Consider the following 18,707-nt stretch of genomic DNA (forward strand, 5'->3'; position numbering starts at 1 on the left):
TTTAAACTGGAGGGGCACCAATATCGTGGCTGGGATATTTGCTAGGGTCACTCCGGAGGATTGTCTCTAGTATTGTGGGGGGGATGGGGGCGGTGGGGTTTACAACCAGAGCGTTAGCTCTGAAGGGGAAATAGGGAAATAGAACAAAACAAAAATAACAATATCACACTGAGGCACAGGAAAAAAGGTGACAAGTGTGAGAAGGGAGGTGGTCAATGCAGGACTGAGGGTGTTGTACCTAAATGCGCACAGTAAACATAACAAGGTAAATGGCCGGTACGATGTTGCGGGCATCACATGGACAAGGCTGCAAGGGGATCAGGGTCGGGATCTAAATGTGACCGATCGAAAGGACAGGCAGATGGGCAAAGGCAGCGTCATTGCATTGTTAATAAGGAATGAATTTAAATTGATAGCCAGGAGCGATGTAGGATCAGAAGGCATAGAATCTCGTGGGTAGAATTGAGAAATCGCAAAGAAAAAAGACCCTGATGCGAGGCCCCCGAGCAGTAGTCAGGATGTGGGGCAGAAAATAAATCAGATATAGAAAATGAATGTAGAAAAGGCAATATTACAATAATCTTGTATATTTCAATATGCAGGGGGACTGGGACTTCAATATGCAGGGGGACTGAGAAGACAGTGGAACAGCAATGGCAGATGTTTTGGGGGGTTATTCATGAGGCGCAAAAGAAATTCATCCCAAGGAGGGGGAAACATGCAAAAGGCGAGGACAAGGCATCCATGGCTAACGAGGGAAGTCAAGGACAGCATAAAAGCAAAAGAAAAATCATAGATAGTGGCTAGAATTAGTGGGCAGCCACAGGATTCGGAAGCCTTTCAAAGCGAGCAAAGAACAACGAAAAAAGTTCTACGGGGGGAGAAGGAGAAATATGCGTGCAAGCTCGCAAGTAACATAAAAGAAGATAGGGTTTTTTCCCCCAATATATAAAAGGTAAGAGAGAGGCATAAATAGGCATAGTTTGTTTCCTGCAGGGGGACGACTCTCCAGACCATTGCCATGCCAGCACTGCCACCCCTCCCCCTCCCAACGAAATAAACATCCAGCCCAATTCATCCTGGAGTTCAGTTACTAGTGGTGTACCGCAAGGATCTATTTTGGGGCCACTGCTGTTTGTCATTTTATAAATGACCTGGAAGAGGGTGTAGAAGGATGGGTTAGTAAATTTGCAGATGACACGAATGTCGGTGGAGTTGTGGATAGTGCTGAAGGATGTTATAGGATACAGAGGGACGTAGATAAGCTGCAGAGCTGGGCTGAGAGGTGGCAGATGGAGTTTAATGCGGAAAAGTGTGAGGTGGTTCACTTTGGAAGGAGTAACAGGAATGCAGAGTACTGGGCTAATGGCAAGATTCTTGGTAGTGTAGATGAACAGAGAGATCTCGGCTTTCCCAGGTACATAAATCCCTGAAAGTTGCCACCCAGGTTAATCGGGCTGTTAAAAATGCATATGGTGTGCTAGCCTTTATCAGTAGGGGGATTGAGTTTCAGAGCCACAAGTTCATGCTGCAGCTGTACATAACTCTGGTGCGGCCCCTCCTGGAGTACTGCGTACAGTTCTGGTCACCACATTATAGGAAGGATGTGGAAGCTTTGGAAAGGGTTCAGAGGATATTTACTAGGATGTTGCCTGGTATAGAGGGAAGGTCTTACGAGGAAAGGCTCAGGTACTTGAGGTTGTTTTCGTTAGAGAGGAGAAGGCTGAGAGGTGACTTAATAGAGACATATAAGATAGTCAGAGGGTTAGATAGGGTGGACAGTGAGAGTCTCTTTCCTCGGATGGTGATGACCAACACGAGGGGACATAGCTTTAAATTGAGGGGTAGTAGATATAGGACAGATGTCAGAGGCAGTTTCTTTACTCAGAGAGTAGTAGGGGTGTGGAACGCCCTGCCTGCAACAGTAGTAGACTCGCCAACTTTAAGGGCATTTAAGTGGTCGCTGGATAGACAAATGGATGAAAATGGAACAGTGTAGGTCAGATAGGCTTCAGATGGTTTCACTGGTCGGCGCAACATCGAGGGCCGAAGGGCCGGTACTGCCTGTAATGTTCTATGTTCTATGTTCTATGTACATCAGGCAACATTTTGGTCTGACAGCATTGTCCCCCATGTTCGTCATCAGCGGAAACCACCAGCCATGCTAGACACCGACGGAGGAATTAGGTCTGCCAACAGGACAAGAACTGAGGAACCTACAAATAAAACACTTCCTCCGCAAAAAGACAGTGGGATACCCCAGGGCTCCGGAGAAGGCACTACCAGAGAACCCAGATGAATACGGACAGTAAGGAAGGGGAAAACTGTGGGGCAATGTGCGGACAACTACTGGATAGGACCCGAACGCTATTGGATGAGACCAGATGGAAATGGGTAAGCGGACAAGAGACAGAAGTGCGTTGGGGACACTGGAGTGAAGCAATGAGCGGGGCCAACCCCACCTCCTCCAGTGCAAGGCTCAGCCTCATGTATTTTAGGCAGCACGGCAGCACAGTGGCATCACAGCGTCAGAATCCGAGGTTCGATTTTAAAAAAGGAGGTAAGCAGAAAGCAGGAAATTATAGGCCAGTGAGTTTAACTTCGGTAATAGGGAAGATGCTGGAATCTATCATCAAGGAAGAAATTGCGAGGCATCTGGATAGAAATTGTCCCATTGGGCAGACGCAGCATGGGTTCGTTAAAGGCAGGTCATGCCTAACTAATTTAGTGGAATTTTTTGAGGACATTACCAGTGCAGTAGATAATGGGGAGCCGATGGATGTGGTATATCTGGATTTCCAGAAAGCCTTTGACAAGGTGCCACACAAAAGGTTGCTGCATAAGATAAAGATGCATGGCATTAAGGGTAAAGTAGTAGCATGGATAGAGGATTGGTTAATTAATAGAAAGCAAAGAGTTGGGATAAATGGGTGTTTCTCTGGTTGGCAATCAGTAGCTAGTGGTGTCCCTCAGGGATCCGTGTTGGGCCCACAATTGTTCACAATTTACATTGATGATTTGGAGTTGGGGACCAAGGGCAATGTGTCCAAGTTTGCAGATGACACTAATATGAGTGGTAAAGCGAAAAGTGCAGAGGATACTGGAAGTCTGCAGAGGGATTTGGATAGGTTAAGTGAATGGGCTCGGGTCTGGCAGATGGAATACAATGTTGACAAATGTGAGGTTATCCATTTTGGTAGGAATAACAGCAAACGGGATTATTATTTAAACGATAAAATATTAAAGCATGCCGCTGTTCAGAGAGACTTGGGTGTGCTAGTGCATGAGTCACAGAAGGTTGGTTTACAAGTGCAACAGGTGATTAAGAAGGCAAATGGAATTTTGTCCTTCATTGCTAGAGGGATGGAGTTTAAGACTAGGGAGGTTATGTTGCAATTGTATAAGGTGTTAGTGCGGCCACACCTGGAGTATTGTGTTCAGTTTTGGTCTCCTTACTTGAGAAAGGACGTACTGGCGCTGGAGGGTGTGCAGAGGAGATTCACTAGGTTAATCCCAGAGCTGAAGGGGTTGGATTATGAGGAGATGTTGAGTAGACTGGGACTGTACTCGTTGGAATATGGAAGGATGAGGGGGGATCTTATAGAAACATTTAAAATTATGAAGGGAATAGATAGGATAGATGCGGGCAGGTTGTTTCCACTGGCGGGTGACAGCAGAACTAGGGGGCATAGCCTCAAAATAAGGGGAAGTAGATTTAGGACTGAGTTTAGGAGGAACTTCTTCACCCAAAGGGTTGTGAATCTATGGAATTCCTTGCCCAGTGAAGCAGTTGAGGCTCCTTCATTACATGTTTTTAAGGTAAAGATAGATAGTTTTTTGAAGAATAAAGGGATTAAGGGTTATGGTGTTCGGGCCGGAAAGTGGAGCTGAGTCCACAAAAGATCAGCCATGATCTAATTGAATGGCGGAGCAGGCTCGAGGGGCCAGATGGCCTACTCCTGCTCCTAGTTCTTATGTTCTTATGTTCTTATGATTCACCACTTGGTTCACTGTCTGCGTGGAATCTGCACGTACTGCCTGTGTCTGCGTGAGTTTCCTGCGGGTGCTCTGGTTACCTCCCCCACGTCCCGAAAGATGTGCTTGTCAGTTGAATTGGGACATTCTGAATTCTCCCTCTGTGTACCCGAGAAGGCGCCGGAATATGGTGACCAGGGGCTTTTCACAGTAACTTCATTGCAGTGTAAGCCGACTTGTGACAATTAAGATTATTATTATTATATTGAGTGTCATGCTCTTGCTCCCAGGATTCAGTATCATATTGGTCGACATATTGCAATCATTTGACTCGTGTGATAACAAAACTACAAAGTAATTGCAAAAAATTGTAAACACTAAACTTTCCTACAAGTTCCAAACGTGAATACAATCTCACTAACCAATAATTAACAAATCAATAATAACCAGGTTTTTCAAACCCCAATCTTATTCCTCCTCGGGCTGGGTTAGCACAGTACTAAATCGCTGGCTTTGAAAGCAGACCAGTGCAGGCCAACAGCACGGTTCAATTCCTGTACCAGCCTCCCCGAACAGGCGCCGGAATGTGGTGACGAGGGGCTTTTCCTAGTAACTTCATTTGAAGCCTACTTGTGACAATAAGAGATTTTCATTTCATTTCATTTCGTAACCCCAACCAATCAGATGTCACTAAATCAGGGACACATCAATTAAACCCATTATACCTTCGTTGCACCTATTTCAGAGGACACTGTTTTGATAATTGAATTTCTCTGTGACTCCCAGCCTGCGCCCTGTGGAGCTTGTTGGACTTGACCTATTTTCTGTGTCCATTGACACTCAAGTACCTTCAAATATTTCCCTTTCGATCCCGACTTTCAACCCTTGTCACTTGCGGAGACAACAAATGAAAGTATTCCAAAATAATTTTAAATACTTTATTGTCTTAAATAAACTTGATAATACCAATATTAATTAAAGTTAAACCATTGGAATTTGTAAATTAATGAATCTTATTCTTCCTCTTCACTCTTTCAGTCCAGTGAGGAAGAATCGACGCCCACTTCTTCATAATCCTTTTCGAGTGAGGCAATGTCCTCTCGTGCATCCTGGAACTCCCCTTCCTCCAACCCCTGGAGCTGTGAAGTAACAGTGCTAACCACTGTGCTACAGTGCAACATTTAGGGATAGTCCAATCATGCAGCAAAATCGGCGCCTCACCCATCGAGTCTGCATCGACACGGGAAAAACACCTGACCTACCTAACTAATCCCATTTACTAGTATTGGCCCATGCCCTTCAATGTAATGGTGTGCCAACTGCTCACCCAGAGACTTTGTAAAGGAGGCGAGACAACCCCTCTCTACCACCAGCACAGGCACTGCATTCCACACTGCTATTTGTTATTTGGATTACTGATTTGAATGAGAATTTAGGAGGCATGATTAGTACGGATGCACTTGACGCTAAGATTGGTGGCATAGTGGAAAGTGAAGCAGGTCATCTGGGATTGCAACTGGATTTTGAGCAATTGGCCCAGTGGGCCCATGAATGGCAGATCGATTTTGTGAGGTAATGCATTTTGATAGATCGAATTGGGGCAGGCCCTACTCAGTTAATGGTAGGGTGCTGGGGAAAGTTATAGAGCAAAGAGCTCGAGGAGTACGGTTTCAGAGTTCCTTGAGGGTGGAGTCACAGGTGGACAGGGTGGTGAAGAAGGCATTCGTCATGTTCGGATTCATTGGTCAGAACACTGAATTTAGGAGTCGGGACGTCTTGCTGAACTCGCACAAGACATGAATAACGTCACACTTGGAATACGATGTACAGTTCTGGTCACTCTTTTATAGAAAGGACATTATTTAACTGAAGAGTGCAGAAAAGATTGACTAGGATGCTACCAGGACTCGCTGGTTTGAGTTATAAGGAGAGGCTGGCTAGATTGTGATTTCTTTGCTGAGTGTAGGAGGCTTGGGGTCATCTTAGAGACGTCTATTAAATAATGACTATCATAAATAAGGTACATAGTCAATATATTTTCTCAAAGGTAGAGGAGTCTAAAACAGGACACATATGTTTAAGGCGAGAGGGGCAGATACAAAAGGGTCCAGAGAGGGAATTCTTTCACACAGAGAAAGAAGAAGAATATGGGTCAAAGGTGGGCAATGGGGACTAGCTTAGTGGTTAAAAACTGGGCGGCCTGGGGAAGTTGGACCGACAGGTCTTTTTTCATGCTAAATATGCCTCTATGACTCATGTAACTATGGATCAAGTGCTGGAACATGGGACCAGAATAGTTAGGTCGACTGAAAGGTTCTTTCTGAGCTACAGCCCTCTATGATTCTATGATTGATTCTGATGCAAAAGATTGTGTCTGAAGGGTAGCTCTGATTCAAAGGATTGGGCTTGCTGAATGGGCCGTGATAGATCCTGATTTAATGTGTGTTGCCTTTTGGATGGGTCTGACAGATTGTGATTCATTTGATGGTGCCTGACATACAGCTCTGATAGATTCTGATATAATGGATGGTGCCTGATTGATGGAATCTGATAGGTTCTGGCTTAATGGATTGTGTCTGTTGGGTGGGCTCTGATATTTATTGATGTACCGGATGGTGTCCACTGAATGCCCTCCGATAAATATTGATATATTAATTTTTAAAATGGAACTCAGATGTCAGCGAGGCAAATAGGTAATGGTCTGATTGAGTCTGTTCGAATATATCGGAGACTTACAGGCGACATCTGTTCAGCAGGACATTTGAACTGGCTTTGATTCAATCGGACTAATTGTTGAGGCTCTTATCGATGGGATATTAGTATCAGGACTCAATGAGATGTCGTAGAGACTGATAGAATAGACGAGTCCCAAGTGTTGTCCAACGCACCTCCCATGATCGCCATGGTCCAACCAATCAGCGGAGCGAACCGGCGTTCCATTTTATGTTACCGTTTCCCGGAGCAACCGCGTCGCATTGTTCTCGCTGTCCAATCGGAACTCGTGTTTGCTTCACAGAATTCGGTATAAATAGCGCGAGCGGGAAGACACGTAACACATTGAGAGGAGCTGTGAACATAACAGGAAATCATGGTAGGTTAGCGTTAAATCAAGAGCGAATGGGATGTGTACCGCTGTATCACATGTTCACTCGGGAAGAGGATCCATAGGGAGAGTAGAGGATCTGTGACACATTGTAGAATCCAATTGGGAGCCAGAATGATCTAGAAAGGCATGCACAGGGATAGCCGCAAATCTCCAAGGAAAGAGAGAGATCCACAAAATCCATATGGATAGGCGGCATGCAAAGGGAACAAGAAGACATCAGGGAGAACATGAATTTACAGGGAACAGAAGGTTCACACGGAGCGGGAATCCGTCAGGGACTGAGGTCCACAGGGAAACGACAGCTGCTCATGGTGTACATGAGTGGCGGTCATTGTAAGAGGAAGTCGCAGAGTGGGCTCACAGTGATCCAGGATAGACATAGAACAGTACAGCACAGAACAGGCCCTTCGGCCCTCGATGTTGTGCCGAGCAACGATCACCCCACTCAAACCCACGCATCCACCCTATACCCGCAACCCAACAACCCCCCCCCCCCCAACCTTACTTTTTAGGACACTACGGGCAATTTAGCATGGCCAATCCACCTAACCCGCACATCTTTGGACTGTGGGAGGAAACCCGAGTACCCGGAGGAAACCCACGCACACACGGGGAGGACGTGCAGACTCCGCACAGACAGTGACCCAGCCGGGAACCGAAACTGGGACCCTGGAGCTGTGAAGCATTTATGCTAACCACCATGCTACCGTGCTGCCCAGGATCTGGTGGAATCTCCTCGTTAGAGGACAGGGATAGAATGGAGGATCCACTAGGTTTTGGCGGAATCGGAGATGGACAGGGACGGAATGTTTGCTGTCCCTCAGCCAGTTCTCTATCCATCATCATATTGAAACGGTAAAATATTATTCTTAACTAATCACCTCTTCTCTCTTCAGCGTGAGTGCCTTTCACTCCACATTGGCCAGGCTGGTGTACAGATCGGGAATGCTTGCTGGGAGCTGTATTGTCTGGAGCATGGCATCCAGCCGGATGGGCAGATGCCCAGTGACAAGACCATCGGAGGAGGTGACGATTCATTCAACACCTTCTTCAGTGAGACAGGGGCGGGGAAACACATTCCCCGGGCCGTGTTCGTCGATCTGGAGCCCACCGTGATTGGTAAGAGGGGAGATTGTTGCTGGGTTGGTCAGTCAGTGCTTCAGTAAACTCATTGCAATATTTCCTTCAGCCTCTGTGTTCCTGGTCTCAAGTCTCTGTTCCCTGTCCCCAGATGAGGTCCGGACCGGCACCTACCGACAGCTCTTTCACCCGGAGCAGCTCATCACCGGTAAGGAGGATGCGGCGAATAACTACGCCCGGGGCCATTGCTCGGTGGGCAAGGAGATTGTGGACCTGGTCCTGGATCGTGTCCGGAAGGTGGTAAGTTCTCACTTTGGCGTTCTGTATTCCTGTCTCACATTCGCTGAGAAAGGAGATGTCAGTGACTCCATCACCATGAACTTCATTAGTTTAGAGCGCGTAGCCTCCTCGGATTCCCCAGCAAAACATTTAGGATTGGTTCCTGCCAACCACGGTCCCATAAAGGCGGCAAAGCCATGGGGGCAACGGATCATTGAATTGTCGATGCTGTGATTCCTGTTCTTTCTAGAACCCTCCTGATGGTGAGTTAATTTCCAACCGTCAATATATCTGTCGGAACCACGAATCAACCTCGAGTCCATATTCATTCAAACCTACGAATGCAATTTGTGGAAAAACAGAGTATGTATCCATCCTATTTTGAAATTATGTTAAGGATCAAACTGCTTTGAAATCTGAATTTGCGGCCTAGGATGTCCCTCCCCCTCATCCCACTGTGCCAACATTGGCAAATTTGAATGAATATTGATAAAGTTCACTTGTTTGCAATAGCACCAATCGTAACTACCATCAGATTATACTAAATAAACGAAATGACGGAAAGCAGTTTAAATAATGAACGGAGAAAGTGTATCTACCATTGTAAAGGTAATACCATAGAATTAGAATTGATCATAGAATTTACAATGCAGAAGGAGGCCATTCGGCCCATCGAGTCTGCACCGGCTCTTGGAAAGAGCACCCTACCCAAGGTCAACACCTATCCCCATAACCTAGTAACCCCACCCAACACTAAGGGCAATTTTGGACACTAAGGGCAATTTTGGACACAAAGGGCAATTTATCATGGCCAATCCACCTAACCCGCACATCTCTGGACTGCGGAAGGAAACTGGAGCACCCGGAGGTAACCCACGCAGACACTGGGAGGATGTGCAAACTCCGCACAGACCAAGCCGGAATCGAACCTGGACCCTGGAGCTGTGAAGCAATTGTGCTATCCACAATGCTACCGTGCTGCCCCAATACATCTGAAAGGAAAATTTCCAGCATTTTCCCTTTCGTTTCAGATTCCAGCATCCGCAGTAATTTGCATTTATCCTACAGCTCAATCTGAGCAGCTCCCAGGGCGCCATCACGGGAGGGACTCTGAGGACATTTCCTAATGTTAGGTTCCTCTGTCCTTTTCAGGAGATATTCCATTCTCTGTTTCATCTTTAATATGTTTTCTCTGTTTTTACCCACAGGCTGATCTCTGCACAGGGTTACAGGGTTTCCTCATCTTCCACAGTTTTGGGGGTGGCACTGGCTCAGGTTTTACTTCCCTCCTGATGGAGAGACTCTCCGTCGACTACGGCAAGAAAGCCAAGCTGGAATTTTCCGTTTACCCCGCTCCCCAGATTTCCACCGCGGTGGTTGAGCCGTATAACTCTGTGCTGGTCACCCACTGCACCCTCGAGCACTCTGACTGTGCCTTCATGGTGGACAATGAGGCCATTTACGATGTCTGTCGGCGGAACCTTGACATTGAGAGACCGACTTACACAAACCTCAACCGTCTCATTGGACAGGTAGTGTCGTCCATCACGGCCTCACTCCGGTTCGATGGTGCCCTCAACGTGGACCTGACTGAGTTTCAAACCAACCTGGTCCCCTATCCCCGCATTCACTTCCCTCTGGCGACCTTTGCCCCTCTTATATCGGCTGAGAAAGCTTACCACGAGCAACTCTCGGTGTCGGAGCTCACCAATTCATGTTTTGAACCAGCCAACCAGATGGTGAAGTGTGACCCCCGCCAAGGCAAGTACATGGCCTGCTGCATGCTGTACCGAGGAGACGTTGTGCCGAAGGATGTCAACGCCGCCATCGCCACCATCAAGACCAAGCGCTCGATCGCCTTTGTTGATTGGTGTCCCACTGGCTTCAAGGTAAGTGTGGCGTTTGCGTCTTGTCCACTTGGTACACTGAAGCTAAGAATGTGAAACTCCGATAACACATATCAACACTGTTCACTTCATTTCGGTTCAAATGTGTCTTTCTACCCAGGCAGAACTCCCGAACAGACCGTCCCCATTCCTGCAACAATGGGAAACTGTCAAAGGGGAGCTGGATTTGCAATTGTCCGGAGTTTAATCCTTGAATTCAAACCGGAATGCTCCAGCAGGAGTCCTTCCTTGAGGAGGGAAAAATTTTGCTGACATTCAAGACCGTTCGGCAATTAGACTTTTAAGGAGTTAATTTGCTTTTGAATGTAATCTAATTTGCGCATCGATTCTCCATTTACACTGGAGCCTTGATCTACGGGAATAACCCAGGGAATGGCCAGACCTCAATGTTTAAATACGGAAAAAAGCATTAATACTCAATGCAACTTTCTGAAAAGTGATGGGAGGTTGTGCAATCTGGTGTTGAACCGCATGGTAAGCAATTAAAATCGAACCTATTTTCTTCTCTCCAATAGGTTGGCATCAACTACCAGCCCCCGACGGTGGTGCCAGGGGGTGATCTGGCAAAGGTACAACGGGCCCTCTGTATGCTGAGCAACACCACCGCAATTTCCTTGGCTTGGACCCGACTGAATCTCAAATTCGATAAGATGTACGCCAAGCGGGCCTTTGTCCATTGGTATGTGGGGGAGGGGCTGGAGGAAGGGGAGTTCCAGGATGCACGAGAGGACATGGCTTCACTCGAGAAGGATTATGAAGAAGTGGGAGTTGATTCTTCCTCACTGGACAGAAAGGGCGAAGAGGAAGAATAAGATCCATTCATTTAGAAATCGTAATGGTTTAACTTAAATTCACATTGGTATTATAAAGTTTATTTAAGACAATAAAGTATTTAAATTTTCTTTGGAATACTCTCATTATTTGTCTCCGTAACCGGCCGGGCTTGCAAATCGGGATCTGAAGAGAAATATTTGAAGGTACAACAGTTTCAATGGACACAGAAAGTAGGTCAAATGCAACAAGCTCCACAGGGCGCAGGCCGAGAGTCACAGAGCAATTCAATTATCGAAACACTGTCCTCTGGAATAGGTGGATCGAAAGTATAAGGGGTTTCATTGATTTGTGCCTGAGTTAGTGGCCTCTGTTGGTTTCGGGTTACGAGCAGGAATGCGACTGAGTTCTGAACAAGCTGGTTATTCGTGATTTGTATTTTTTTGGCCGGTGAGATTGTATTCGCATTTGGAACTTGCTGGAAAGTTTAACGTTTACAATCGTTTGCAATTACTTTGTAGTTGCGCTATCGCACTAGTCAAATGTTCGCATATGTCGACCAAATATGATACTGAATCCTGGGAGGCTGGTGTTGAAGTCAGATTTAGGAAGAAGATTTTGGATAAAGGTACCCTGACTTCGATGCCTGTATAAGAGGCATCTTGTATGAATAGATAGTGTATAAACAATGCATGTGATTTTACAACCTAAGAATTACTAATATTAGAAAGGGCAGATACACAATTAAAGTAAGTTGCACAAAATGACTGTCAGCTGAGTTAACAATTCTAAAGACACAAAATGGCCTTTAGCTGAATTAGCCACATTCCTGAGCAACTATTAGCCGGGTCAAGTAAACTGGTATAAATGACAGCATTTAATTACAGACAGCAGAGATAGCCAGTGAGAAAAAGAAGATTGATATTAAACCATTGAATGGGAAACAGACATGGGAGATTCTAGGGAGGCAAGGGAGGCATGCACAGAGAAATACAAGGAGCATTGTTCATTCTCGCCAGCCCATGGTCGCCGACGCAGTCAGGAGGGATAACTTTACAGTTAGTATGAGTGACTTCTTCATTCAGTCAGGAGCTGGTTAAGGTACCAACCCACGTTGCATAATGTCAACTTTAATTGGATATATAACTAATGTATCTAATCTATAATCAATAACATTGGACAAGGTTCAGCTGAAATGGGCTGTGTAGCTGTTTAGAAAAATGTACAAGAATGGATGTTTTCCTTTGTTCGGTGGAGAGATGGTCTGAGACTTTACCAGACGCCATGTCCCCGCCGGCGAAATAAACCATTTGATGCGAGGACCAGCAGCCCTGGGCGCTGGGTGATTTCTTTGAGATCCTCTCCCGCTAACAGTTTGGTGCAGTGATTCGGATTCTTCCGTCGACCGATATCGTCAGAGACCCGGGTGAGTAAATTTACTCATTATAAATATAAACTTATCCCGGGGACTGGACAGAATTTGGCGGCTAACGAATTCCGAACCTGTGAACAGGGTCTGACCAGCAGTCAAACGGCTGTGGGTAGCTAAGGTAGGCGTTATCTGGTATTGTCTGAAAGTGCTTAGAGGTGTGGAAAATGTAAGTGACTGACTTGTGATCCGATAAAAAGCCAAGAGATGTGTCGACTACAAGTTACACTCCAGCAAAAGCCGACCTCTGAGAGTAATTTCCTGATGGGTCTAGTCCCAGGAAATCATGACAAGTAAAACGATAGAGCTCGAGTGGGTACAACAGTGGTCCCCTGTGTGTCATCTGGAAACCAGAACAAAAGTGTATCGATAAGATGATTAAATCCAATTTGAACTTTATTGAATGGTGAGGTTTCATGCAAGGGTGACGCCCCGAATTCACACAAAGTTTAGATCTTCAATCACTATTTAGATTAAAAATACATCTCAAATAAAAAGAAAAGGAATAAAATCAAATAAAACTAAATCCAAAATACAGACCTCGGGTTCATTGAGAAATGAGGAGGGGAAGGTACAACGTCCCTTTTCCTCACCCTGAAGTATTGTAAACCAATTGATCAAATGTGGAAGACAGGTGGATTTCAATAGACACACTGCTGCACAGTAAAAAGGGCTGGAACGCTCAATAAGCTTTTTTATTCAGAAATATCGGGGATGACAGATCCACCGAGCCGCGTGCTGTACACCGAAGATGACCCCCCCCCCCCCCCCCTCAACAAGAATGATGAGTAAAGTAAATAGAAGATTAAAGTTAGAATCGTCACAACTGGGGTTCTGTCTAAAAGAAATTCAGATTGTTTCAAATTTTTAAGATCAGATTTGAGTTTCAGATTAAGCCATTCAAGCCGTCCTGGCCAGTGCCTCCAAGATAAACTGGGCAGGAATCCAATTCATTTGAGAAAAAAAACCAATAAGGTTTCTTTCAAATACTGGGTAAGTAGAGAACATTGGAAATTGATTTCAGTTCAAAGAACAAGAAAAAAACTTGCGTAAAATTAAAGAAAATAACAAAATAAGTTTTAGATTATGTGAAGGGACGCAATTGCGTTCCAAGTTTTCCGTCCACTGTCCAACCCTTTCGGTTTTGGAGAGAAATTAACCATTTCAGCAGACAGTTGATCTGTTCTAAATTGTCCCCAAAAAATATACGTCTCTGAGACTAGCGAATGCCTATAAAATCAATCATTGGAAATTGACATCAATGGAATACAATAAATATTTTTTTACGAGGAAGGCCAATGGAAGATCTTGTTCAGTATTTGAATTAAGCGATTGTGAAATTGCTGTCTCTTTGACAATCTGTAGCCATGAGAGAAAGCGAACAGTTAACTATGATATTTGCGAGCTGTGAGAATGTGTGTGTGTTTGGTTTGTGGCTGTTCATATATCTCTGTCACATTTATCTTCTGAGAAGTTACCTTGAGTTTACAAGGACGTGTACCTAATTAATTTTGGTCAAAGCACTGAAGCAGGTTCCTTTGTGAGTGTGGTGATATTTGTGTGTCGTCTGATATTGTGATTTCGAGATCATAGTTTGAGTAGTTTAAGTCAAACCGATAACAAACTGAAATGTAATTAACAAATCTTTCACTTCGACCGTTAGGACCCAAGATCCATGTTTACTTATGCATTTTTGAAGATCAAATTCAAGAGTGGACGAGATGGTCAATGGAAGAGTCCTAGGGAAAATTGGTGTACAGAGAGATCTGGGAGTTCGGGTCCATTATACCCTGAAGGTGGAAACACAGGTCGATAGAATGGTCAAGAAGGCATACAGCATGCTTGCCTTCATCAGACGGGGTATTGAGTACAAGAGTCGGCAGGTCATGATACAGTTGTATGGGACTTTGGTTAGGCCACATTTAGAATACTGCGTGCAGTTCTGGTCGCCACATTACCAGAAGGATGTGGATGCTTTAGAGTGAGTGCAGAGCAGGTTCACCACGATGTTGCCTGGTATGGAGGGTGCTAGTTATGAAGAAAGGTTGAGTAGATTAGGATTGTTTTCATTGGAAAGACGGAGGTTGAGGAGATTGAGGTCTACAAAAGTATGAGAGGTAGGGACAGGGAGGATAGCAACAAGCTTTTTCCAAGAGTGGGGCTGTCAATTAAAAGAGGTCACGATTTCAAGATGACAGGGGAAAAGTTTAAGGGAGATGTGCGTGGAAAGATTTTTACGCAGAGGGTGGTGGGTGCTGGAATGCTTTGCCAGCGCAGGTGGTAGAGGCGGGTACGATAGCATCATTTAAGGTGCATCTGGACAGATATATGAATGGATGTGGAACAGAGAGAAGTAGACCTTGGAAAAAAGGCAACAGGTTTAGTTAAAGGATCTGGATCAGCGCAGACTGGGAGCGCCGAAGGGCCTGTTCCTGTGCTGTAATTTTCTTTGTTCTCTGTTGTACTGATGATTCCAGGGTAGTTTTGGTCCACAAAGAATGTAAATCAGGATAAAAATTCACGTATGCAAGAATAAGAAAATATTAGCTTGATACGGTTCATTGGAAGTTGGGATAGTTGAAATGCATATGTCCAACCCGGTGTTGGATTAGTCAAGGGTTAAAACTTCCCTGACACAACGCAGAAGGAATAATTCTGAGATTGTAGAACGAAGAGTAAAAGACAGATGGGTAAATAAAATAGGTTCACGATCATGTTTCTGTTTTAAACAAAAGAACGGTGGTGACAAAATGACGTCTGGTGGAGAACTCTTCCCTTTTCAAACCAGCAGAGAATTGGCCCTTGCTTGTTAATGGATCTGGTATGTCTCTCTTGTGGGGACCATGAATTGAATTCAATTTGAATCGGTTTTTGGAGCAGGCAAGGATCTGAATTAGGGGTTTACCCCTGTCCACACTCTGAGCTCTGCCTTTGGAACTCCGATAAAGTAATAAAAAAAAGCTGAAGATGCATTTTTATTTGGGAATTAGAAACCTTAAGTTTAGAATTGTCAGATATATTCAGATTAGTTAACCCACTCTGTCCCAAGCAGAATGGGTCTTTTGTGTTTTACTTTACAAATAACTGCACGTGGAACAAGATTTGTAGTGGCTTCGGGAACTGGAGATAGTGGGATGGGGAGGGGGGGGGGGGGGGAGGATATGGCTTATAGTAAGGTGGCTAACTAAACAGGCAAAAGCACGTCAGGGTCAGGTTCAAGCGCTACAGAATCAGGCGTGTAACCACGAGGAAAATCAATATGAAAAGGTTGTTAAAATATGAGAACTATTATCTCGATTTTTTAATAAATGTTTTTCTTGGGTTTTCAAGCATTGTATATTTACAGGTGTACACAAAAAAGAAAAAAGGGAAAAACTGAGAAGACATTTTACACAAGATAAAAACAACAACGCTAAATAGTTAGCGAAATCACGTGACTCACAAGTAAAGAAAAACATGTAGTGGGTGGGGGAGGGGACTGGGAAGGTATATATAATGGTTCCTTCCATGCTGCTTTCTGGGTCTGAAATGTAGAGGAGCAGGTCTACTGCATAGAGCGAAACCTCTATGAGGTACTTCCACTTGACTCTGTCGAAGGCCTTTTCTGCGTCCAGGGAGATAATCAACTCTGCGTTCTGTCCCATGATGGTGCCATTATCACGTTCAGCAGGCGTCAGATCTTCAAGGCCAGTGCAGTCGCAAATTTTTAACGGAAGTTGGCCGGGAACTCTTCTGGTCGGTCTGCCCCATGGAGTTAATACTTTCCATGATCTCACCCAGTGCTAGTGGTGCGTCCAAGCCCTGTTTCCTGTCCTCCCCGATGATAGTTTCAATATAAGCAATCACCATGAGATTAATTAAATTTGGTAATGAACTGTCATTGGAAATGAATGTAATTTGAAAATGAATTGTAGTTAATAATGAATTAACTTTTCAATTGAACTGTATTTAATAATGAATTTGGTAATATTGAGTCATGTATTTTGATTAGAGTCGGACCTTGATTGACCGACAGGTGACTGGAGATGCCAGGCAGGTATTGGTTCGAGTCTGTGATTCACCACGCTGTGCGTTCAGGATCAAGAGGTTGGATATGTGGCCATCTAAAATGGCCGACTGTAGTGGATGATGGAAAATGTGGTCAGCTTTGGGACACAGACAAGCTGCAGCTTATGGATCTTCAAACAACCACTCAGACATATGCAGGAACTGACACCTGCAAATGGCCATTCAAGGCGATTAAAGAAACAATGGGACCGTCACATTATCTTCCAGATGAGACGGCACCAAGCTCCTGGTCGGAGCCGCCCAGGATTGACCATTGAGTACCCACCCCAAAAGTGATGTGGCAGCCACTGACTGGATGTGAACAATCAGAGGATGGCGCCCTGAGGAATTCATTGACAGGGAACCAGAAAACGCCCTCAAAAGGGGCAGGGAAAACTCAAGCCAGTTAAAAGACTGATTTCTGTCTCTTTTGGACCAGCTCTGGACCACCAAATGCAGCACAGCTCCGGATATCAGCCACGTTTAAGAACCCGCGACAACTACCGAAAGACGACCATCCAACACAGTCAACCCACTCGACCTCTAGCAGCACACGTGAGGAAATGGATAAGAACAAAGAACAAAGAAAATTACAGCACAGGAACAGGCCCTTCGGCCCTCCCAGCCTGCGCCGATCCAGATCCTTTATCTAAACCTGTCTCCTATTTTCCAAGGTCTACTTCCCTCTGTTCCCGCCCATTCATATACCTGTCTAGATGCTTCTTAAATGATGCTATCGTGCCTGCCTCTACCACCTCCGCTGGTAAAGCGTTCCAGCACCCACCACCCTCTGCGTAAAAAACTTTCCACGCACATCTCCCTTAAACTTTCCCCATCTCACCTTGAAATCGTGACCCCTTGTAACTGACACCCCCACTCTTGGGACAAGCTTGTTGCTATCCACCCTGTCCATACGTCTCATAATTTTGTAGACCTCAATCAGGCCCCTCCTCAACCTCCGTCTTTCCAACGAAAACAGTCCTAATCTACTCAACCTTTCTTCATAGCTAGCACCCTCCATAGCAGGCAACATCCTGGTGAACCTCCTCTGCACCCTCTCCAAGGCATCCACATCCTTCTGGGGAGCACGGTAGCATGGTGGTTAGCACAACTGCTTCACAGCTCCAGGGTCCCAGGTTCGATTCCCGGCTGGGTCACTGTCTGTGCGGAGTCTGCACGTTCTCCCCGTGTGTGCGTGGGTTTCCTCCGGGTGCTCCGGTTTCCTCCCACAGTCCAAGGATGTGCAGGTTAGGTGGATTGGCCATTGTAAATTGCCCTTAGTGTCCAAAATTGCCCTAAGTGTTGGATGGGGTTACTGGGTTATGGGGATAGGGTGGAGGCGTGGGCTTGGATAGGGTGCTCTTTCAAAGAGCCGTGCAGACTCGATGGGCCGTTTCTGCACTGGAAATTCGAATTGGTAAAAAAATTGGTTAAGTCAAGGTCGTTCAAATTGACAGTCATAGTCTTAGAGTATATGAGCGGGTGATTTCTTAAGTATATACTAAAATTGTGACCAATAAATAGATTGTGATTGAACTGAATACACGGGGTACACACTCACACTGTGGTTACAAAGAGCTCTGATAGATTTCTGATTTAATGGATGGTGAGTGATACATGGAATCGAATGCATACTGATACATTGGATGATACCCGAAGGATGGAGTATTGCAGATTCTGATATAATTGATGATGCCTAATTGATGGGGTGTGATAGGTTCCGGTTTAATAGATTGTGTCTGTTGGATGGGCTCTGATATTTACTGGTTTATCGGATGGTGTATGACGAATGCACTCCGATAGTTATTAATTTATTAATTTTAGAAATGGAATTCAGGTGACAGCGAGTCAAATAGATAAGTCTCTGATTGATCTGGGCTGGCCTGATATATCGGGTCTGACAGGCGACGTCTGTTCAGCGGGAAGGTTTGAACTGGGTTTAACTGATCGGGACTAAATGTCGAGTCTCTGGTGGATGGGATTTCATTATCTGGACTCAGTGCGATGTTTTGGCGACTGACAGAAGAGGCCCGTCTCGCTTGTTGTCCAAAGCTCCTCTCATGGTCGACTGTGACCACCACATGGTTCCTCCTTGTACAGATTCCAACCAATC

General features: G+C 45.2%; 1 protein-coding gene across 1 annotated transcript; it reads left to right on the forward strand.

Moving 5' to 3' along the window:
* The first annotated feature begins 6,992 nt into the window (after nt 1-6,992).
* On the forward strand, nt 6,993-11,249 carry LOC119955679 (tubulin alpha chain-like). Its single transcript, XM_038782119.1, has 5 exons — nt 6,993-7,066; nt 7,978-8,200; nt 8,313-8,461; nt 9,649-10,329; nt 10,863-11,249. Exons 1-5 carry the CDS (start codon nt 7,064-7,066, stop codon nt 11,157-11,159), a joined length of 1,353 nt encoding a protein of 450 aa, XP_038638047.1. The 5' UTR covers nt 6,993-7,063; the 3' UTR covers nt 11,160-11,249.
* The last annotated feature ends 7,458 nt before the right edge of the window (nt 11,250-18,707 follow it).

This window comes from Scyliorhinus canicula, chromosome 21, assembly GCF_902713615.1.
Source record: "Scyliorhinus canicula chromosome 21, sScyCan1.1, whole genome shotgun sequence".
NCBI classification, from domain to species: Eukaryota; Metazoa; Chordata; class Chondrichthyes; order Carcharhiniformes; family Scyliorhinidae; genus Scyliorhinus; species Scyliorhinus canicula.